A 23,289-nucleotide genomic window follows, 5' to 3' on the forward strand; every position below is an offset into this window, starting at 1 on the left:
TAGTCTTTAGTTTCTTCATTTCTTCGTGTGAGTTTTTATACGTGCACTGCAGATTCAGGCGATGCCTCAGGACCCCAATCATTTGTAGGATTTAACACGTTTGATGCAATGACAAAAATAGGGAGATTGGGCGAAGATTGGAGATTCAAGAGGACTCATGACTGAACCTTGAGGAACTACCCTGGAGACAGAAGAGAAACCTTGTTTCCCAGGTGTACACATTGGCGTTCTTCTTGCTGGGTTAGAAACCAGCCCAGGGCCTTTCCCCAGGCATCACGGTTTCCAGCAGTGAGAGCAGAATTGATGATCAACTATATCACGTGATGTTTTCTCTGCCTGCCAGTTTCTGTGATGCTGTTGGTTTTAACAGCTGCTTAAATCAGCCTTGCAGTCCCTCGAAGACTGTAAAACGATACCACTAAATTGACTACACAATACAAATGTACATGAAAACATAACAGTAAACACAATAACATATCCATAAACAATATAAACAATACACTTTGACTGGAGTTCTTGTGTATTTGTCGTATTTTAAACTGATTTTGGCAATGGGAATACAAATACCATAAATGTTGTATCTGTTTGCAGGTTGAGTGACTTCATTCACAGGAGACAGAAAATGCCCTGGTTCTGGTCGGATTTTCTCTACTCGACCCTGGGGGAAGGAAAAGACCATGACCGATGTCTCAAGGTCCTCCACACGTTCACCGAGGAGGTGCGAGTCTGTATTTTTCACGAGGGACTCTGCAATTTGTGAGAATCCACCTCACCTCCAGCCCAACTCCACCTGGGACAGGATCCAGACTGGGCTCTTCCTCTCCTTGCAGCTTTTGCACATTTCACTTCTATACATTTGCTTGCTACGGACATAATTTTGTATGTAAAAATGTTGAACTTCTTTCGCACTGTACATAGCCAAATATATTAATCGAATGTGCGGGGAAGGACAACAAACTAAACACAAAACAAAGTTCCAAAGAAATGAGTTTTCAATCGAGATTTAAAAGTGCATAGCTCCAGTGGCTTCCTAATTTTGACTTAAAACTTTCGTGACTGCAGGAATTCATATTCTTGGTTCTTTCGGTAAAGTCACGTGAATAGAAGAAAAAATAAATAAATAAAAAATACAATTAAAATAAAAAAAAATACAATCAAAATAAATTGAAAATAATAAAAGCGAAAAACCCACGACGTTTCCATCGCAACACAAGCGGTCTTCATCAGGCAGAAGGAATAGCGTTCCAGATGGCCGCAGAAGCGCATCTGAAAGCACGTGATGTTAAACGTTGTGATCATATGGGTGATTTTTTGCAGAGGCAAGGGCGGTGACAGATACTCTCGAGAGACTGTTGCCGACTCTGCTCGTGTGCCCCCTCGATACCCTTGTGCGATCACCTGCGCAGGTGATCATAGAGCACTCTCAGAGCCATAAGCATGAGAGGGACACCGGGACCAATGCCCAGCGGCGAAAGAGACTCGCCTTCCTGGACATGCTGCTGGCCGCCAAGGACAGCGAGGACCGGCCCCTCTCCCACAGCGACATCCGCGAGGAGGTGGACACCTTCATGTTTGAGGTGGGTGCCTCAAGGAGGTGAACACGGAGAGACTCCTGGCCTCTAGATTTCAGGTCTCGCATCTGATGACACGATTCAGCCTCGGTTGCGGATGATATCAGCGATGCCACACTACAGATACATATGGACCTTAGATGCTGATGATCATGAGAAAAATCTTGATGGCTCTTGGGGACACTGTTTAAAGGAAAGCCACCCACACAGATTCCTATCTGAAACCTGACTCCCACCACCATCCAGCACAGAAGAATTCCCTCATCAAAACATTACACCATCGGGCCCACTGCATATCTGACCAACACCACCTAGCCAGTGAATTGGAACATGTACGCCAGGCCAGAGGCGTAGCTAGGGGGGGGCAGGGGGGTACATATGTCCCCGGGCGCCAAGGTAAAGGGGCGCCAAAATTAGGCTTAAACGTTACATTATAACTTATTGCGGCGGGCGCGGCAGCCTGAAACTACTGCACAAATCTACACCTCAACCTAAAAGTTGATATATCCTGCCACACACAGCCTACATTTCATGTAATTACATTTTGGTACGCGCGCCTATTAAGAACTTACATGGAAGAACGTCTCAAACAACAGACAGGCGCAGTCTTTCAGCCTTAGTCACTGGCCTGTTTTTTGGTGGCGGAAACTACAACGGCCTATTTTTAGTTTTTATTAGTGACACCACGTTCCAGGCGGCTGCAGCTGCCGCAGTAGCCCACGCACATTAAATTACATCATCATGGTTTAAACGCCGACTAGCGAACGGAGAGGAAGTGACTCGTTCGTGGCTATTATATTCACCAATCAATAAAGCTGTTTACTGTTTCTGTTGTCTATTATTTACATAATCGAGTTCAAACTCACGAGCTTCGTTTGAGTTAACAAACGGTTTCAACAAGTGGAGAAAGCCAGAAAAACTAAATTCTCATGAAAACAATCCTAGCCACCGCACCAGAGCTTTTACTACATGGAACGAACGAAGGATAATTGATGGTACTGGAATTGACGCAGTGGTTCAAGCTCAGATTCATTTGGAAAAACAACATTAGCGAGATATATTGCAAAGAATACTCACCTGTATTAAGTTACTGGTTTCACAAAATTTGGCACTACATGGCCATGATGAAGATTTGAATGTTGGAAATTGTCTCGCGCTGATCAAACTCGTTGCACAGTATGACCCACTGTTAGCAAAACACGTACAGCACGCAGGAGAAAATCCGGGATCAGTTTCTTATTTGTCACCGAAAATCCAGAATGAATTTATCCACATACTTGCGTCGACTGTAAAGAACCAATTGTTGGAGATTGCAAAATGCTGCTCAGTAACCGGAATGAAGTTCTACCAGAAACTCCTTTGGATCTTCTTGGTTTTATTGTGTTTTATGGAGACGACATATTTCCGAATTTGCGAATTTCACTGCAAATGTTATTAACAATAGCAGTTTCAATTGCAAGCTGTGAGCGGTCGTTCAGCAAATTGAAACTTATTTAGTCGTATTTGCATGCTTCAATGGGACAAGATCGTCTCAGCGATCTTGCTCTTCTTAGCGATGAAATAGAAACATTGGAAAAAACAGATGTTGATTACGTGATTGACCAGTTTGCGACAGTGAAATCAAGAAAAATTAATCTTTTGTAGACTGTCAACCAGTCTACGACAGTGACTGAGTGAGCCATGTAATATAATTTCTATAAATTTGCTTCTTTAAATACGTTTCATTAAAATTTAAATTGTTATTTCTTATTCGATGTAATAGGAAAATGTGATTAAATGGGGGGGGAGGGGCGCCAATTTTATAGTTCGTCCCCAGGCGCAAAATATATATGAATGGATATTCGGACCAGATTATCCGCAAAGCTGTTTCTCCAACCATAGAGAGACAACCCCCTTAGACTCCGATCAAAACCATCACGTTACCATACATAGCAGGCGTTACCAAAAAGATTTCCAAAATCTTAAACAAACACAATATCCAGGTCCGATTCAGTACAGTACACAAGATCCGTGATCTAATCCCATCCGTAAAGGATGTCATTCCTGACATGCAATACTCTGGAGTCTACAAACTTAGTTGCATTTGTGGTGATTGTTACATTGGGGAAACGAAACGACATGTATCAGACCACATTCGCGAGCACAAGGCGGATTTGAAACATGGCAGAACTGGATCTTCCGCAGTTGCTGATCACTGCTATAACGCGGTGGGCTCTCATGATATTGTTTTTTTTCCGAGACCAAGGTACTCTGCAAACCGTCAGGCTACTATCAAAGATTTGTTCATGAAGCCATCCAGATATACAAACACAGACATAACTTCAACCGAGAAGATAGATTCAAATTGAACAATCATTGGAAGGATGTTATTAACCAGGTAAAATCCTAATTGCTTTTATAGCTTGCTTCCATACTCGCATTTCCAGTTTCTACAGCACGCTACCTTCGCCCCAGGCCCACGCCGGCATTGTGTCTCACCAGCCGTTGCCTGCCATACACTAGAAGAATGTTATTAATATAGTAATATCCTACTTGCTTCGGGGCTATAGGAAAAAACGACAACAGCTTAACCCCCGCCCCCCGACTCCACACGCCGTCCCCCCTGCATCCTAGAAGGATGTTATGAATATGGTAATATCCTAATTACCTCGGGGCTACAGATGATAATGACAACAGCTTAACCCCCACCCCCGACTCCACACGCCCCCCCCCCCTGCATCTCTCCTCCCTGGCTCCTCCCCCCCTCTTACCCTATATAATCGCTTGTCACATACAGCTTTCTCTGACCACTACAGTAATTGTTTTTTGCTGTTGTTGTCCCACCTGATGACGGAAGCTTGTGTTGCCTCCGAAACGTCGTGATTTAATTTAGTCATTTTTATTCTTTATTTTCACCTACGTGACTTTACCGAAAGAACCAAAGAGTATGGATCCGTGCAGTCACGAAAACTTCAAATCCAGAATGTCCACATTCATCAAATCTTCCAGTGATTTTTATGGTAACAATCAACAGCACTGATAATACAAGCCCATGTTGTAACCTCAGATCACATTTTTCAATTTGTTTGTGAACTCACAAAGATGTTATCAAATCTCTCTAAGAAACGATCACTCCATCCATGCATTTTTCTACCACTTGGTAATCGTTTGGTTCAGGACCAGGATAATAGTGTGTTGGGCGAGACATTGCTTCTATCGTCTTTGTAACGGAACGCACTCTCAATGCTGCTGAATGCCTAGGGGCACGACACGACTGCAGCTGCTACGAACTGGGCACTCTACCTGATCGGGTCACATCCGCACGTGCAGAGGCAGCTTCACCGGGAGCTCGACCAAGTGTTCGGTAGGAATACGCAGAGCACCGTCTGCGTGAAGTGCAGCACACACCCACTGCTCGCTCCATCTCCTGCACCTCAACCTCCGTCATCGGATCAGGCCACAGGAATGATCACCCGGTAATGTCCGCTTGTTGCAGGTGTACTGGTTTCCAGGTAAACAAAAACAAGCTCAAACTAAACAATTTTTTATTTTATCAGGTAAGGCCCACTGAGCCACCTGGCCACAAATGATGGCTCAACGAAGTGGCTTAACATGTGGATATTTATAATAGCCAAATACACATGTTTATAAATGTCGAGGGAAAAACCAGAGGACCCGGAGAAAAATCCACACGACCATGGAGAAAAAAGTGCAAACTCCAAATATATAGAGGTGTCAGGGTCAGACTAGAACCCACGACCTCCTGTATACCAGGCAAGGTAGTTAACATCTCGCATACCGTGGCGCCCTTAGAGGTAGCATCTCTTGAGCGCTCGCTCGAGAAACACGGTGACTCCGGAGAACGTAGTGAAGCCTCTCGTCCTGCTCTTGCTTTTGCTTCGTTAAAGATTGCCATGTGTGCTCAATAAACTTATACCAAACATGGTGTCTGCACAAAGCGGCAGAGTGTAAGTGTGGGTTGTGTGTGTCGATGCTAGAGTGAAAACCAGTCCCAGTCATTTGCCAGGGACAGTGACTCAAGATATGCCTAAATTGCAGATCCCATTGTCTCAACATTGAAGACAAAGTGGCGAGGTGTTTGCTGTGTAGAGAGGACAATATTCGGGCTTCCTTCATGCTTGATTCCTTGTTTCAGGAGCTGTGCTCTACTCCGTATTGCAGGGCAGTCCAGTCAGCACATGACCATGGAGGATCTGAAGAAGTTGCGCTACCTGGAGTGCGTCATCAAGGAGGCTCTGCGCATCTTTCCTTCTGTTCCCATGTTTGCGCGCACCCTGTCCCAAGACTGCACCATCCGTAAGCAGCAGCAGGAGCAAATTCATTCATACATCGCCACAGTGAACATATATATATTGATTTGCGTTGATGCAAAACTAAATATACTCTTGGTAAATAATACCACAGTTTATATGTTAGAATGGGATTTGTACTAAACATATATATAATTTATTGCTGAATCAATTTCTTGACTGGCACCAGATCTCCAAATCTGTAAAACTCAAACACGTTGTGCCGGTGAGCACACACTGTGGCGCTCACCAGCGCCATGGTTATTATAATCTTAATTTACACTGGACGAATACGATAAGCTATGAAGCTTTTTTTCACAGATGTCCAGTAGGGGCAGGTCAGAAAGTTACAACAACAAACAATACAAAAACATGATAGGAATGCAAAGTATAGGAAAGGTAAGCAAATAATTATAAAACGAAACTTTGTATTTTACTAGGTAAGGCCCACTGAGCTATTTGCTTCTTTTTCAGAAGCAACCTGGCCACAAATAATGGCTCAATGAAGTGGCTTATCATGTAGAAATTTACAGCAGCCAACATATTTAAATAATATTAAAACATGTTAAGATTATTAGTACAGACAAGGGGTCAGCTACCTGCGGCTCTGGAGCCACATGCGACTTGTTAAGGACTGCTTCACGTTATTTATTAGGAACCGTCTCGTATTTAAGTGCATTGCGGCTCTTGAAATATTGAATTTATTTTACCAAATTAAAAACAAATGCCTCATGTTATTTTGGTTGGCGACCCCTAGTATAGACCAACACCAATGTATCCATGGAACAACATTTTAAATCACGTATACATGTGTAGTGTCACTGTACGGTGCCGGCCCGGGAGGGCCGTGGTGTGCGATGTTCTTACGTCGCGGACAGCACCTGGTGGGTTGCTGCGTGATGCCGGCTTTAGCATAGCACAGCGTGCGATGCACCGTCATCGCGTACACCACAAGGGGGAGCGGGAGAGTGTCAGCCCAGGGACAGGGTTGCCCCGGGCCATGGCACTCTGGTTGACCCCGTAGACACATGATCTGGAGTGTCCACAGAGAAGGCCTCAGGTGGGGGGGCTAGGGGGTGATCACGTGTCCAGGGAGAGCTCTCGAGGGGGATCCAGAAGGAGCTAGATCGCTCGAAGGCGGGCGGGGCCGAGGGCGCAGCCGGCCCCGACCCAGGAGGATATAAGGTGGGTCCCTGAGAGGGACCGGGGTCGCTTCGATCTACAAGCTCGAAGCTCTACGTCCTACGAGGCATCAACACTTGGCCGGGGACCCGAGTGAGGGTCCGAACCTTCGTAGCTGTAACTCCTACGTATAGTGTCGTTAGCTGGGTGGTCACCACCCTCGGCTGTATCTGGTAAAGGGGCAGTTACCCCTTTGTATATACATGTTACAATAAATGTGTTGCCTCTGAAGAATAACGTCTGCAACTCAGTTGGACTCACTACACATGTGTAGTGACATGGAATGGGTCACTATGGAGCATATCACAGGGAAAGGGATCTGCGGTTGCAGCAGCTCTGTCTGTCAGGTCACTTGATAAGCAGAGAGGCAACTCACTAGTAGGTTCCAGAAGGGGGGCATGGCCGGGGGCGGAGCGAGGTCACGCCAGGAGGATAAACGGGGACCCCGAGCGAAGGTTCGGGGCTGTGGTTTGGAGTGGAATCCCGTCGGGCTGCTGGAGCCTTCATCACCATCTTCACCTTCTCGGTGTTGTCAATCAGGCAGTCTGTTAGCTGTCCTGACTGATGTGTAGTTACCATTTGTACCCTGTGAAGGCTATAATAGAGTGCCTCCTATTCCTAGTATCTCTGTGTGTATCACTACACATGTATATTCGAAAATTCAAATATATCCCCTGACAACATAGTTCCGATTTGCACGGTTGGCTACATACGGTGCGAAAGATCTTCAACATTACATCAGGCCATCATGATGAAGACATTAACCAACTACTAATTGAAGGCAAAATGCATTGCAGCATTGCAGTGGGTGGTAAATGCAAAAGTATGTCTACTATTTACTAACTTTTTATTTTACCAGATAAGGCCCACGGAGCTATATAGCTCTTTTTCAGAAGGGACATGGCCACGATTGATAGCTCAACAAAGTGGCTCATCATGTGGAAATTAATAGCACCAAATACTCTAAACGCATGTTTCTAAATGTGGATGAGAAAAAAATTAATGTAAATGGCACCTCCAATTAGCATGGTTTGCTTCGTACAGTGTGAAATAACTTTTACATACATACATTGGAGTTTGCAAGCAGCAGAGACAACCCTTAAAACAACGAGGAGTCTAGGAAATGGGATTGTAGAGACCCAGCAGGTGCAGTTTGAAGGAAAGTGAATGTCGTGTATACTTTGATTCAAACCTTTGCTTTGCGGATGAGGGGCCAGTGCCATGGATGTGTCGCATTACGTCTGCTTAATTATAGTTTTTTAAATGTATTTTTCATAATTATCAAATGCTTAGTTGTCTCATTGTCATCAAGGATTGCTAATTATAATCAGTAAAATGTATTCACGTATAATATGAGAATAGCATTGACATTTTAAATAGAAGCTGTCGCCATCTTGCGAGTTATAGGGTCGATGTGAATCCCAGTCTGAAAATTGTATGTATGTATCTAGTTTGAACTGTGAGAATAGGTTTTCCCCTTTTTTCTGGCAACAAAACAGGTGTTAAGATGTTAAAACACCAAACTGAAACCTTTTTACAAGGAATCATGTCTGCATTAACCACAATACTTGGTGTGAACCAATCAGTTTCAAAGTCAATGCATATATTATCAGAGTATGTTTTTGCTTACATTCTGACCACAAGTATTGTGGTTAATGCAGACATGATTCCTCGTAAAAAGGTTCCAGTTTTGTTGCCATAAAAAAGTGTAAAAACCTATTCTTATCTTAACACCTGTTGCCAGAAAAAAGGGAAAACCCTATTCTCATATTTTGGTACTGGCAACAGAGGTCCCATAATGTATTTTGAACTGCTTTCGCAAACCATACGTAGCCAACCTTGCTAATTAGAGGTGCGGGGGAAGGACAACCTAAACAAAAAATAATATTTTCATGCACTCAATGCCTGTGACTGAATACAGGTGAATTGTGATTGTTGATTACGTGTATCTGTGTGTACACAGTGGCATATTAATTATTCATCGGTCATTCACAGAAACGATCACTCTTGGTGTGTTATTGTGGATGCGAGTGTGAGTTTTGATTTGTGTCCTGTGTGCAGGTGGCTTCACGATCCCCAAGGGAGTAAATGCAGTCATCATCACGTACAGCCTGCACCGAGATCCGGACAGCTTCCCCGAGCCCGAGGAGTTCCGGCCTGAGCGCTTCCTTCCTGAAAACTCAGTGGGGCGCCACCCCTACGCCTATGTCCCCTTCTCTGCTGGTCCGCGCAATTGTATTGGTGGGCGTCCTCCTCCGTGTTACACAGAGCACAATATCAACAAAAGTGTGCAAGATAGCACAACAGAATGCATGAGCCTGCGTGCGCCTGTGTAATTGATTATTTATACACATAGCATTTCATTGGCTGCTCTTTTGCAAAGCCTGATTATATCCTTCCAGAATGCTGAAAGGGCATTATTTAACGTATGTGTGCACGACTATGGCCAAATGTACAACATGGATCAATATGCGGCTTGAATGAAAGAATGAACACAAGAGCCTGAGCGTGTGCATGCATTTGCAATGTGCTTATGACAATTGAGCGAATATGACGAACATTTTACAGTTACAAAAACAATAATTCATGGGTGATGGTCTCGCCTGTGTATATTCATGATATTTTCCTGGTGCTTATGACACTGTGTTACGTGTCGTTGTATTTGCACTAGTTTGATTAACTGAATTTAAAAAATGTGTAATAACTGACAGCCAACTTCATAGCACATGATTCACATTTACTGGATGATGAAAATGTATACTGTCCTTTCCTGCCCCTCTGAATCCCTTTACAGTGACTCTATATCACATTATTTCTGTGTGGTGACCTCTCTATGGTGTGACTTCCTCTTAGGCCAGCGCTTCGCCCTAATGGAGGAGAAGGTGCTGCTGTCGTCGGTGCTGCGTGCGTTCCGAGTTGAGGCCATGGAGGAGCGAGAAATGCTGCGCCCCGTGGGGGAACTCATCCTGCGTCCAGAGAATGGAATCAATGTGCGCCTGCATCCGCGACTCTAGTACAGATGTAGTGTCGCCTGTGCGTGCGGGTGGCATGCGTCGCACACACACTCAAGTCGGAGACGAGGTAGTCAGAGGAGGCACCATTCTCCCCTTTTAGTGTTGTTGTCGGGTTCACGCCACCACTCGGGGCCCCCCCCCCCCCTCTCTCACACGACCACGCTGCCGTGCGACCCGTCCCAGACACAACCCTGTCCGCGTTGCACTGACGGCGTCGACCAGGGCAACCAACTACTGTCCGGCTGCGCAATGATAGGGCAAAGGCGGCAGCGACGAGGGCGGCGACGATGACAGGGATGACGAGACGAGTCCAATCCCAGAACCGGTAACCCGGAGCTCTTGCTCTCCGCTGCTTTTATTCCTCTCGGCGCGGCTTGGCTCCACCCTAGCCGCACCTCCCTTCTCGAACCCTCCAGATAGTTCCAGGATCTTCCCCACGAGGTCTACCGTGACCCTTGCCCCAGTTCCTCCACCCTGCCGGCACACCCGAGTATATGCTCAGCGGCGTGTACGCTAAGTGCCCAGTTGCAGCTGCTGTATAACAGTCAGCACTATGTCACTACAAAGGCATCACCTGAATCCACAAGTCTAGCACAGGCATCACCTGCATCCACGAGTCAAATACAGGCATTGCTTGCGTCCGCGAGTCCAGTTTAGGCATCACCTACATTCGCGAGTCCAATACAGGCAATCACCTGCATTTGTGAGTCCAATACAAGTGTAATAAAAGACTCCGTCAGGCACTGCTGGTCTCCGCTTGTCTTTTAATCAGGTTCTTCTCCGCACCCCGCTGGTCTCCTTCACGGACCAGCGTCATCTCGCGCGCGCCCCGCGCACGCTCCCTCTCGCGTGCCACGCACGCTTCTCTGTTAGCTTCTCTACTCCCGCACTCCGCACACTGCTGGCCGACGGCGTGCTGAGGTCCTTCGGCCACGTGGCCGATGGCGCGGATCTCTCTCTCACCACCCAACGTGGCTCAGACTCTTAACTTCCCCCGACTGCCCCGATCTCTTCCGGGCTCCCACTTATATCCATTCCCCCCACGTGACCCTGACTCCTCCCCTTCCGGATCCTCAGATCCGGCCTTCCCATACTACCCCGCTGGCTCCGCCCCCATTCACCTCACTTCCCATTGGAGCCGAGGTGAACGGTGGCCCCTCCCACACGCCCCGCAGACCAGGCTCCGCCCCCCAATACCCCGGGCCGTGTGATTGGACCAGAGCCCAGCAACAACCCCATTTACGCTCGCATTACATGACCCCCCCCCTGATGAAAAAGCCAGCCGTCCCGGCTGCAATAGGACAAAATAATGCGAGCGACAGCATCACAATCAGGAATCACCAGACACAACGGAGAGTATAACAACACAATTAACGAAAGGGAAGGGATTTGGAACGGTGCGGGTCGCCGGCCCGTCCTTCACGAGAGGCGGCGCCCTCAAAGGTCGCAGTCCCGACAGGGTTTTAGGAGCGGCGGAACCGGAACCATCCACCGCTGGTGGAGGCCTGTCCGTCCCAGCACCCCGTTCCCCAGAGAGGTCCGTAGTCGAGGCTCCCTGCAACTGCAATCGCGGCGGGGTTGGAGGGGCAGTGGGGCCAAGTGTCGCCGTGGTAGGCCCAACCGGTGCAGGAATCCCTGTGTCCGGCAGGATCACATCCGGCCCGTCTACAGGAGGCATGACAGGCGCGCTTGCAGGTTGAACAGGCAAAGTCAGTGGCGCGTCGGACGTGACAGACACCGGCAAGGCAACGTTAGGAGATGACGTATCCATTTGCGGGGCCACGTAGGGTTTCAATCGGGATGTGTGAACGTACCAACGCCGCGATCCGACCCGAACGCGCACGGACTGCGGGCTAGGGACGTCAATAATCACAACCGGCCCCTGCCAGGGTTTGTGCAACTTAGGGGAGGTCCCCACCGGTACCTGTGGGCAGTGGAGCCAGGCCATGTCCCCCACTCGCCAGGGGGACCCACGATGAGAGCGCCGGGCACAACGTTTGTTCCGGGCCTGGGTCCTGGCCGTAGCCAATCGGGCCGTCTCCCGCGCTTCCGCCACGCGCCGAGCGGCGTCACGAATATACTCTGGGAGGGGCTTAACAGGACCCCTCGCCCGCGTGCCAAGTTGCACTTCCACCAGCGGCACATTCTCGCGGCCGTACATCAAAAAGAAGGGTGAGTACCCCGTTGACGCATGTGGCGCCATCCGGTAAGCAGAGAGCACCCCAGGGATATGCAAATCCCAATCGGCCTGCTTCTCGCTAACTGTATGACAGAGCATGGCCGACAGGGTCCGGTTCAACCGTTCAACCATCCCATCAGTTTGTGGATGGTACGGAGACATCCGAACTTTCTTAGTCCCCAGTGCGTCGCACACATCCCGCAATAGGTTGGAAGAAAAATTTTTCCCTTGGTCTGTAAGCAACCTTTCCAGCGCCCCCTTGTCCATCACATATCCGAACAGAAATGCCTCCGTGATAGACGCCGCCGACTGGTCGGGCAAAGGCTAGGCCATCGGCCAGTGGGAAAGATATTCAACCCTGACCAACAAAAATTTGTTCCCCCGAGCGGACGGGGGAAAGGGCCCCAGAATATCCAACGCCACCAACTTGTTAACCCGCGACACTTGTATCGACTGCACTTGGGGAACATACGGTTGCTTAGGCGGCTTCCGCCGGGCACAGTCGGAGCACGCCTGAATATGCCCGACGACGTCAGTCATACCGTGCCAAAAATAATCCCACTGTAATGTCAACAAGGTTTTCTGTACCCCGAGATGTAACAACTTCTCAGCGTGCAGAATCCGAATCAACTCATATCGCAACGACGACGGCATGTGGAGGGAAGGCTTGCGATCGTGCAAGCCTTCCCTCCACATCAACAAGCCGTCACGGAGAGCCGCTCCCGGCATCCCATCGGACGACGGATATCCCCTCTCCTTCGCAGCCCGACTCCGTAAGGCCCCCAGCGAATCATCGAGCAATTGCTCTCGAATCCACACGGAACGCGGCAAATTAAAAACCCCGTCGGCCGGTTCCGGACATGTGGAAGCCCCGAACATCTCCACAGCGGACATGACAGGACGCGGGGGCTGTGGAACCCACGTGCACCTATTCGTGCCAGAGGCACAGGCGCAGGTGGATCCCTGCGGCAATCGGGAGAGCGCGTCCGCATTTGCGTGCCGCGACCCCTTACGATATTGAATCTCAAACGAAAATTCCTGCAAAGTTTCCAACCATCGCGCCAATTGGCCAGATGGTTGGTCAACTTCAGGGAATATTGCAGAGCCGCGTGGTCCGTGCGCACAATACATTTACGGCCATACAAATACGGGCGGTATTGATGGACAAAATGCACTATAGCCAACAGTTCCCGGCGGGTAACGCAGTAGCCGGTCTCCGCCCGAGATAAAACGCGGCTCCCGTAAGCCACAACGCACTCGACGCCACCCTTAAACTGCGATAGGACGGCCCCAATCCCCGTGTCACTAGCGTCGGTATCCAGAATAAAAGGCAGAGTGAAATCAGGGTAGTCCAGCGTCGGCGCTGATGTCAAGTGATCGCGTTGGCCATCAAACGCCGCCTCCTCCACCGGCCCCCAGCTGAACCTCCAGTTCTTTGCCGTAAGGAGGTGCAACGGCCTAGCGATCGTAGGAAAATTCGGAACGAACCTGCGATAATAGGAAGCGAACCCGACAAAACGACAGACGTCACCCACCGTGGCCGGAATCGTCCAGTCCCGGATGCACGCAGTTTTCTCCGGGTCCGTGGCCACACCGTCAGAGCTGACAATGTGGCCCAAATAGCGCATGGATCGTTGCAAAAGGTGACACTTCTTGGGCTTAAATTTCAATTTGGCGGAACGTACCCTAGCAAAAACAGCATCCAATCTCTGAAGATGCTCCTCAAACGTATGGCTGAACACAATAACATCATCCAAATATATAAAGCACGTGTCCCACTGCAGACCGGTCAACACGAGTTCCATCAACCTCTGGAACGTAGCAGGGGTGGCGTTCCACCCCATGGGAAGACAATTAAACTGAAACAGGCCCTGCGGCGTACGGAAAGCCGTCTTTTCCCTCGAGGACTCGTCCAGCGGGAGCTGCCAGAACCCCGAAGAAAGGTCAAGAGTGGAAAAAAATTTCGCCCCGGACAAGGCATCGAGGGAATCATCCATACGCGGCAGGGGGTAAGCGTCCGCAACCGACACTTTGTTTAACCTCCGAAAATCAACACAAAACCACGGGCTGTTGGACAGAGAGATAATGTCAGCGGCTAGCATATCCACTGCGCCGCGTACATGATCCCTCTCCGCCGGGCTCAACCGATGTGGATTCATCCGAATGGGAGCAGCATCCCCGGTATCAATATGGTGGGAGAGCAACGAGATGCGTCCCAGATCGAAATCGTCTTTACTAAAGACATCAGAATATTTTTCCAACAGCGCGCGAAGCGCGGACCGCTGGTCCATAGTCAAGGACGCATTTTCTTGGCACAACCCGGCGATCCATCGATCATCCTGCGACGTCGAGGCCGAAACCCCCCCAACGAGGCCCCGGTGGGCCGGATCGTAATGGGCCGTGAAGGCGGTCGTAGCATGAGCCAGAACCGTTTTGGCCGGCACGACGACATTGTCCGCGCCTCCATTCAACACTTGCAAAAACGGAAGCTGACCCGGCCGAACAATCGTCCGTGCTGCGACCAGCGCCAGGCCAGCCGTAACCGCGTAGGACGGCGACAACAACACCCCCGCCGCCTCCTCGACCCCAGGCACGGGCTTCCGATAACGCAGTGGAATGAGCATCTGCGAGCCAGGTGGAATGTCGACCGAAACATCGGACAGCGCCTGCACCTGGCGGTCCGGGGCGGACTGGCCCCACGACGACGGCAAAAAGAAAATCTTCTGGCCCGCCGGTAACTCAATACAATTCTGATCTACCCTTATCTGAATGGGCATCTTTGCCAGGAAATCGGTCCCCAACAAACATGGCACAGCGAGGGACCTGGAGATTAACACCGTCCCCGAAGTCGACACACCCCCAACCGAAATACGCGCCTCCACCTGACCAACGATGCCCATACTCCCTCCGTTCGCCGCAACACATGAATCGTAAACCGGTCGTACCCGCGACGGCGGAATGGACAGGAGATGGAATATCACGTCCGAGATGATAGTTGCGGACGTGCCCGAATCTACCAAAATCTGCACGTCCGGTCGGCGTGATCCCCGGCGCGGTCCCCGGCCCCGGCGCAATTCCCGGCGCGGTCCCCGGCCCCGGCGCAATTCCCGGCGTGATCCGCGACACCACTTTCGGCCGCGACATCACTTCCGGATGCAACGTCACTTCCGGATGCAACGTCACGTCCGTTCGCAACGCCACTTCTGGTCGCGACGCGATCACCGGCCCCAGCGCTATCCCCGGCGCGATCCCCTTCCCCTGACCAGGACAGTGGGGACCGGGGAACGACACCGACGGCGCCCACCCCGAGGAGACTCCCGGTGAGTTCGCGGCGTCGGGGTTGTAATTTCTCGGCCCGACCGAGAGGCCGGGCGGGACGGCGTCACTCGCCTGGATCCTGTCGGCGTTCGGCCCCGGCGGGTTCCAGGTGGCGTTGGCGGCCTCCAGCTCCGTGCGGCACCCCCTCGCCACATGCCCCTCTCGACCACAACAGTGGCAGACCCACGGGGCGTTCTGTCGGGGTGGCTCGGCGCGATGTTGTAGAGGCGGCTGCCAGCGACGCGGCGGCTGGTCGCGCCCCTGGTCCCTCTGCTCTGCCAGTCCCCGGATCGCCGCGTACACCTCCCGCAGCGATGGCTCCGGCTCAGACGTCGGGGGTCCGTTCCCAGCTGCCCCACAGGCAGCCTGCGGCGACGGTGCAGGTTCGGCGGTTGGTGTCGCTGGACCCAGTAGCGCCGCGGCAACGGCTCGGCTGTTCCCCCCCGCCTCGCCAGCCACCTGGCCCACGGGTGGCGCCCGGCCCATGACCTGCTCGTGGGCTTGGATGGTCCGGGCAGCCCACAGCGAGGTGCGTTCCTCCGGCGTCACCACGGGCATTACAACGCCGGCGCGGCAAGCGTAGGCAATGAGGTGCTCGACCACGAGGTCCTCGAGCACTTCTTCGGCCAGGCGAGGGAAAGCCCTCCTCGCCAACACGTGCAGCGCACCCCTGTAGGCTAAAGGGGATTCTCTAGCCCCTCGCTGGCGGTCCTGGAACCGTTTAAAGGCTCCTTCTGCCGGGCAGTAGATCTCCCCCAAAGCCTCGTAGGCCCCCTGTAGCGTGGTCTTGCCCAGAACGGATGGCAAAGCTCGTAGTGCCTCTTCGTCTGTCCACTCGAGGGCGTGGAAGGCAGCCCCGAATCGGCGGACAAACCCCTCCCAATCTTCTTCCTCGGCCATGAACTTGTCGACAGGCCCCAGCCGACGCACCCGTCCTGCCACCTGCTCTCCGTGTTGGGTGTTTAGCCCTGGGGGTTTTGGTGGGAGCGGCGGCGGCTGGCATGGCGAGGTTGGTTGTGGCTCCTGCCCGGCCGGCTGGTCGGCCTCCGGGTCCCGTGGCCTCTCCTCCCGTGGTACGCGTGGGGGTGGGGGTCCCGGTGCTGGCGGGCCCCCAATAGGGAGCCTCTGCAGTAGCTCCTGGAGTGCCCTCTCCACGCGGGCCATGCGGTCCTCCATGGGGTCCTCCAGGCGATCCAGTCCCCTGCTGCTGCTTCTGGTAGCAGGCCCCCTTGTTGCCCAGGATGGGAAGGATCCCCGGCCCCTGCTTCCTCTTCTCTTGGCTCTTTTCCGCGGGGATTCTTCTTCGTAGCCATTGTAAATCCCACCGCTGCCACCAGATGTAAAGGAGAGCCGACACAAGATTGCAGGGGGTTCGTCTTTTAATCCTTTTCTCCCATCCACACCTGTCCCCAGCCGTCCCAATCTAGTTCCCGCCAAAGGCCCCCTCTTCCCGCCCGTTCTCCCCTTATATTTCCTCGATCACCCCTCCCACTAACCCTCCTATTGGTGGGAATCCTTCCCCTGACACCCCTACCACTATGTTGAGTGCAGAGATTGTGTGGTGCGAGTGTGGGAGGATGGCTCAGACATCCTCTACACCCCCCCCCCCCCACTTCTTGAGACAGAGCCGTTTTCGGCTCAATAACTGTGCGCCTCAGCTGGTCAAACCCAACCACGGCCGGGCGCATGTAATTTTAACAACAAAAAAGTAACACAACAACACAATTCCACCCTGTCCCTTTTTAACAAGTGCACCAACTCTGTCGCAGACTTCCCCCACAATCTGACCCCTCGACTGAACACAACAGGGTTCCAGGGATGTCCGTGTACACAGCTGCGACGAGGTGGCGTGGGCGTGAGCGGGTCAAGGTTCCCCGATGGATCAGGTGCTGGCATCCCGGTCACCTGACATCCTGCAGGATTGACAGCTGCATTGTCAGTCGAATGTGTAGCCGGCCGCGAGTGTGACAACCTCCTCCCACCTGGCCGAAGTGACGATGAAGGTGGTAAAGGTGATGATGCTCGTAGGGGCAGTTCGGCTGCGACGTAACATTTTAAACTAGAGGGGTGAACATACCACTTACGTTTGCCCAACTGAATTCGAACACATTGAGGTCACAATCCCTGCACCACTGTGACCGGGCTCTGCTGGGGCCGGTGCAGTTTTGCTGACGTACGTAACGGTACCTGCGGGCAGTGCAGTCAAGCTAGGTCACCCACCCCAAGGGGATCCACAACCGGCGGCTTAGCCCGCAAGACTTGCGAGTGGCGGAATGTAGCTGGCCAATCTCTCGACGGCAACGGGACAGGGCGCAACTGTGCCTCAATCGGAGGGCTCGGCTCACGTCCATACATCAAAAAGGGTGAGTGAAATGAAAGAGACCTTGAGGCGTTCTGAAAGCTGTTTTTGGTCTGGATTCGGCATCTAGTGGTAGCTGCCAAAATCCTGCCAAAAAGTCTAGTTTGGAGAAATTTGTTGCTCATGCGAGTGCATCCAATGAGTCATCTATGCGCGGGAGCGGGTAGGCGTCCGCCACGGTAACTTTGTTGAGCCGCCTGAAGTCTACGCAAAACCGCAATGATCCATCCGATTTCTGAACCAATACAACCGGTGCCCCCCACTGACCCATAGATGGCGATATGTCAGACTCCGTCATCTCCTGCACTGCCCGCTGCACATGCTCCTTCTCGCTAGGACCCATCCTACAGGCATTCTGCCGAATGGGTGGCGTATCGACCGTATCAATGTGCCTCATCAGCGTCGTGCAACCAACATTTTAGGGACCCTTACTGAACACATCTGCGAAGTCACCAAAGTCCTGAGCTCCCCCGATTCCTTTGCAGACAGATCGATGTTCTGTGCCAGGAGCGCTTCTATCCATGATATATCCTCTGCACCGACCGACGGACCATCCAAATGTACATTGTTGACGGTCTGCGCCTCAGGGTCCGGATGCAATGGACTGACATTTGCAAGCAAGATCTCTTCCTGAACTGGAATGGGTGTGTCAGCCGTGTTAAGGACCTGCAGGAACAGTGGCCGATTCCTGCGCATGAGTGTGTCAGCTGCTGCTAGGCAATGTTGACCAACCACCGACGACACCGCGGAGACGATGAGTGGCGCATCCGACTGGGAAGTGATGAGCAGGGTGCGATATCGAAGCGGTACCAAGGTCTGTGCACCAGGCAAGATTGAGACCATAGTCCCGACCAGCGCCTGAACTCGCGGTAGCTGCTTCCATTCCCCGTCTCAACGCAATAAATACAAGCGACCCTCCCCCTCCCCCTACAGGGTTTTAACGCAGCCTTCGTCCATCAGAATGCGAAGGGGCATATGACTTAACAAGTCCTTGCCCAGCAAACAGGGAACCGTGAGCACACTGGAGACCAGTACCAGAGCTCGTACCTCCAGCTCCCCGATGCGGACCGGCACTACCACTTGGCCGATTATTCCCATACTTCCTCCACTTGCGGCTACGTACCTTACATGAACCGGCGCGAGACGACGCTGTCCCTTCGGTAACAAGTCAAAGACGCACAGGGATATGATGCTGGCCAACGCACCCGTGTCAACCATCCGCGGGCGATGTGTCCCTCATGACCGTAGTGATGGTAGATGACTTCTTCCGTGACTCGACGATGCTCTCCTGCCTCGCGAGGTGCCCAGCGCTGGGGTCAGCACTCTGCTTCCCGCGGGATCCTCGGATACTGCCGCAGAACCACCACCATCTCTCCCTCGTCCTCCGCCGGCAGCGTGTCTGGTTGGAGGCCGTGCCAGCCCCTCGACGTCACCGCGATTTTATACGACGTATTCCACACTTCGTGTGGGTCCTGCCATCTCTTCGTAAGCACAGAGATGTCGTGCAACCCATAGCGAGGTGCGGGCTTCCTCCTCCACCACCAGGCCCGGCTCGTTGAGCCGCGGGAATGTGGCTTCTGCCAGGGTCAACAATTCCATCCTGAAGACCAGGAGTGATTTGGACACTTCCCACTGGCGGTTTTTCAACTTCTGGCGCGCCCCGGACGGAGGGTCGAACACCTCCACCATCTCCTTGTAGATGTCCTGCAGGGATCCTCTTTTTGCAGGCAGAATTGGTCGAACACTGCCAGTGCAGGGTCGTCCAACACAGTGGGCAGCATTGTCAGCGTTTGTTCCTCCGTCAACTTCATTGCCCGGGCGGCCGTCTCAAACTGGTGGACGAAAGTGCACAATTCTCCCGATCCAGACGAGAACTTCTGTATCGCGCCCACCTGGTGGCTCCATCCTGGTCCTCCCTCCGCGGGCTGCCTTGGCTGAGTTTTGGGCTGAATCTCGCTCCCGACCTTTGCCCTTGCCCCTTGCCCGGTCAGCTGCTCTTCGCTGCCCTCCAGTCGTTCATTTTCCCCGGTTGCCGCTGCTATCGGCAGATATCGGGAGGGCAGGCCAGGGTTTTCTTCTGGGTCCCGCGTGGGACACACTGCCGGCGGCATCGCTGGTACTGCTCCATGCCCTGATGGCTGCTGCGGAGTGCCTGGTTGGAAGACTGACCGTGGCTCCCGTCCCCTCGCTGGGGAGGCGATGCGGCTGAAGTTCCCCCCGCTTGTTCGACCTCGGGACTCAGCCGGTGAAGCAGCGCGTTTACTGACTCTAGCAGCTGATCCATCCTCCGATCCCTAGAGGATGATCTGTGGCGGTGGCGGTGCTGGGTCTGCACCGCCGGGTTGGTGGAGGAAGGTGCCCACACGGAACGAGCAGCTGCCATGGATCCCGCCGATGAGCCCGGGGACGAATCCCGACTTGTCGGTTCCGTTTCTGAGCAATTCTCGTCCCGGGCACCTAGAGCGTCTCCTGACTGAGTCTCCCTCCTTGGGATCTTGCGTTGGATGAGACATCCCACCGCGGCCACCAGATGAAGAGGAGTCAGAGACTGGTTACGCACTTCTTTATTCTTCAAACCTCAGCCACACTCGTTCCGAAAACCAACCCCGAACATGCGTCACGCAGCCCCTTTTAAACCCTCCATCGCCGCCCTCGTTCCCAAAACACATCTCCGTCTCGCACGCCGAGTCCTTGTGATGTCAGTGCCATTTAACCCTTGACCCCCGTCTTGTATATTCCCGTATGTGTGATTGGTGTGTGCTATGCTGAGTGCCGAGATTTTATGTCTGCGTGGTGCGAGTGCGTGAGGATGGCTCGTAGATCCCCTACACAATGAATAATGTACTACAGTATTGAGTTATGATGAATGATTCACATGTATGATTTTTAGTTTTTTTTTGCATTGTTATGAACATCTTTTCTCGCCTTTATACAAAAAATTCCATCAACAGATTGCTTGCGTACTCCTTGAAATGATTTCCATTTGGAGTGAAATATAAATTTGTAGTGAGTTCAACTGAGTAGCAGACACTCTTTGGGGGGCAACGCATTTATTGACACCAGGCAAACTACACTAATTACACTGGGAGTAGCTACAATGGGCAGGACCCCAGCTTGGGTCCAGGTCCACGTGTTGGTGACGCTTCTCGGACTAGAACGTAGATTCTTCAGGATAACCACAGCAGCCGGTCCCTCTTGGGGACCCGGCTTATATCCTCTGTGGTGTGGCTGGCTCTGCCCTTAGCCACAACCACCTTCGAGAACCCTTGAGAAAGAATCGCGACCCTGACACGTGACCACCCCAAGCCCCCACCTGGGAGCCCTGTGTAGACGTTACCGGTCACGTGTCCTTCGGGGTCAACCAGAGTGCCATGGCCCTGAGTAACCCCATTCCCTTGGCCGGCACTCTCACACTCTATCATGTAGGGGTCGGCACTGCACGCAGAGCGTGGTGTCATCCAGCACTGTCAGTCAGTGCTCACTGAGCCCCTCTAGGGCCGGTACTGCACCCACATATACGTGGTGCCCGCGATGTCTATACATCGCACGCCGTGCCTCTAGGGCCGGCATTACACAGTGACATCCGGGATGTCACTACAAATGTATTGGCACTGCATGCATGTGGATTCGAAGATAATTAAATTCATGATAATCAGTGCATTTAAAACAACTCCGCTGCGGAAACTATCCTGCACTCCTAGAATTTCAAATGGTAGGGTGCATTAAAGGTACTTTTTTTTTTTACCAATCAACTACGACGGATTCGTGGGAGCTCAATGTGGGTGCTGTTGATTGCTCGCCGCTCCTCGACCCTGTTCAAGGCGCGACGGTGATGCAGTTCAGTTGAGCATTTGTGGAGATTGTTTATGTAACGCACATTAAAGAAATGGTCCTAACGATTATTTTCCAACTAGATGTGTTTAGCCGTGAATGTTATGGGAATAATCTAGCCTGAAGTCAGGGCTGATTAACACAGGCAGTCGAGAGGCAACTCCTTCATCAGACTTGAGTGCTGGGTGATCTCAACGACGTCCAATTTATGTCTGTCGATTCTAAATTTAATCCACAATTTCAAAATCCAGACATTATAAAAGAACCTCACCATTTTTGTTGTTGTACCTCTACATTGCATCATCATGTTGCATACGCCAAATGTGATATTTATTCTAAGAATCAATTAATTGCAGACAGGTTTTACTCAATTTGCCACCCATCGATTGATGCGCTTTTCCACTCATTGCCTTGAGAACTTAAAAAAAAATAACAATTGTCATTTAACGATAATGTTTGAAGCGTTTGATGTATAAGTGTTACAACGTGTGTTTGCAGAGGGTGTCACCAAATATAATCAGTCATTTGCGTATAAACACGACCTTCAGTCTGTATATATTAGGTCATGAAAAATAATAAAATTAAATTAAATTGAAAAATGTTGTAATGTTACAATTTATGCACATTTATGTAATTATGCAAAATGTTTAGTTATGCAAATTCGGATATGCTTCGTTGTCTAGGGTGTATTACCAATCGTGATAATAAAATGATTATCGCTTTAACTTTTACTGATTATGTTGTCGTGTTTATGTCAGGTCTCAAAATTAGATCTCACCGCAGGAAACAGTTCTTATGCATGCACGTAGGAAGGCACCACTCAGACTCTTCTGTATTAAGCAACTTTAACATAAAAAAACATAACATTCTAATATGCGAACTCTTATGCTAGGAATGTCAACACAGTACTCCTGTAGATGTCCTCATTGATCCGTACATTTAATCCTCAATGGTTACGTTTGTTAAACTGGGTAACAGAACAATCGGCTAATTCCTCAGAGTAAAGCGACCATACATGGCGACAGGAAAAAGTCCTTAAAAATGTATGTTACAACATCCAAACGAACAGTAATAAATAAAAATGTGCCTAATGCAAAAGAAGACCTCAATTAGTGAATTGGTAAGATTATGCAATTAACGAAATGTCTTGGAATAATGGTGTGCGGCAGTGTGCCTGCTTGTCTAACATGCTTATCAATTGGCTAAGGCTTCAATAAATTCGCGGGCAGGATTCTGTGATCAAAATAAATATTTTAACACAATAGTATCCCGGTGAGCGTGTAGATTCGTAACATTTATGTTTATAAATGTTTAGTTTAATCAATTAATTCATTGATACAGTTATGCAAATAACAAAAATAATGACTAAAATACTTCTAAACGACCGTATCCACGTAACTCAATGGGCAGCAATGCTTTTCACGATCAGCTAATATTTAACACACCCACTTTGGATGACCACCCTTTTTGAAACACAAGGATAACTTTCGGAGCAATCTTATTAGTCCCGATATGCGCGTTGTGTGTGTGTGGGTGTATTGTTTCC

General features: G+C 50.9%; 1 protein-coding gene across 4 annotated transcripts in view; it reads left to right on the forward strand.

The window, feature by feature from the left end:
- CYP4V2 (cytochrome P450 family 4 subfamily V member 2) overlaps positions 1-22,431 on the forward strand; it is a 53,806-nt gene extending 31,375 nt beyond the window's left edge. For 3 of the 4 annotated variants that reach the window (XM_078875570.1, XM_078875569.1, XM_078875567.1), the window contains exons 6-11: positions 592-718; positions 1,407-1,577; positions 4,812-4,914; positions 5,733-5,867; positions 9,104-9,283; positions 9,896-22,431. In XM_078875570.1, coding sequence (XP_078731696.1) covers positions 592-718; positions 1,407-1,577; positions 4,812-4,914; positions 5,733-5,867; positions 9,104-9,283; positions 9,896-10,056 — 877 coding nt within the window. In that variant the 3' untranslated portion in view covers positions 10,057-22,431. The remainder of the gene's footprint in view (positions 1-591; positions 719-1,406; positions 1,578-4,811; positions 4,915-5,732; positions 5,868-9,103; positions 9,284-9,895) is intronic. The other variant, XM_078875568.1, reaches the window with a different exon arrangement.
- The last annotated feature ends 858 nt before the right edge of the window (positions 22,432-23,289 follow it).

The sequence above is a fragment of the Lampetra fluviatilis genome, chromosome 41 (genome assembly GCF_964198595.1).
Source record: "Lampetra fluviatilis chromosome 41, kcLamFluv1.1, whole genome shotgun sequence".
In the NCBI taxonomy this organism is placed as follows: Eukaryota; Metazoa; Chordata; class Hyperoartia; order Petromyzontiformes; family Petromyzontidae; genus Lampetra; species Lampetra fluviatilis.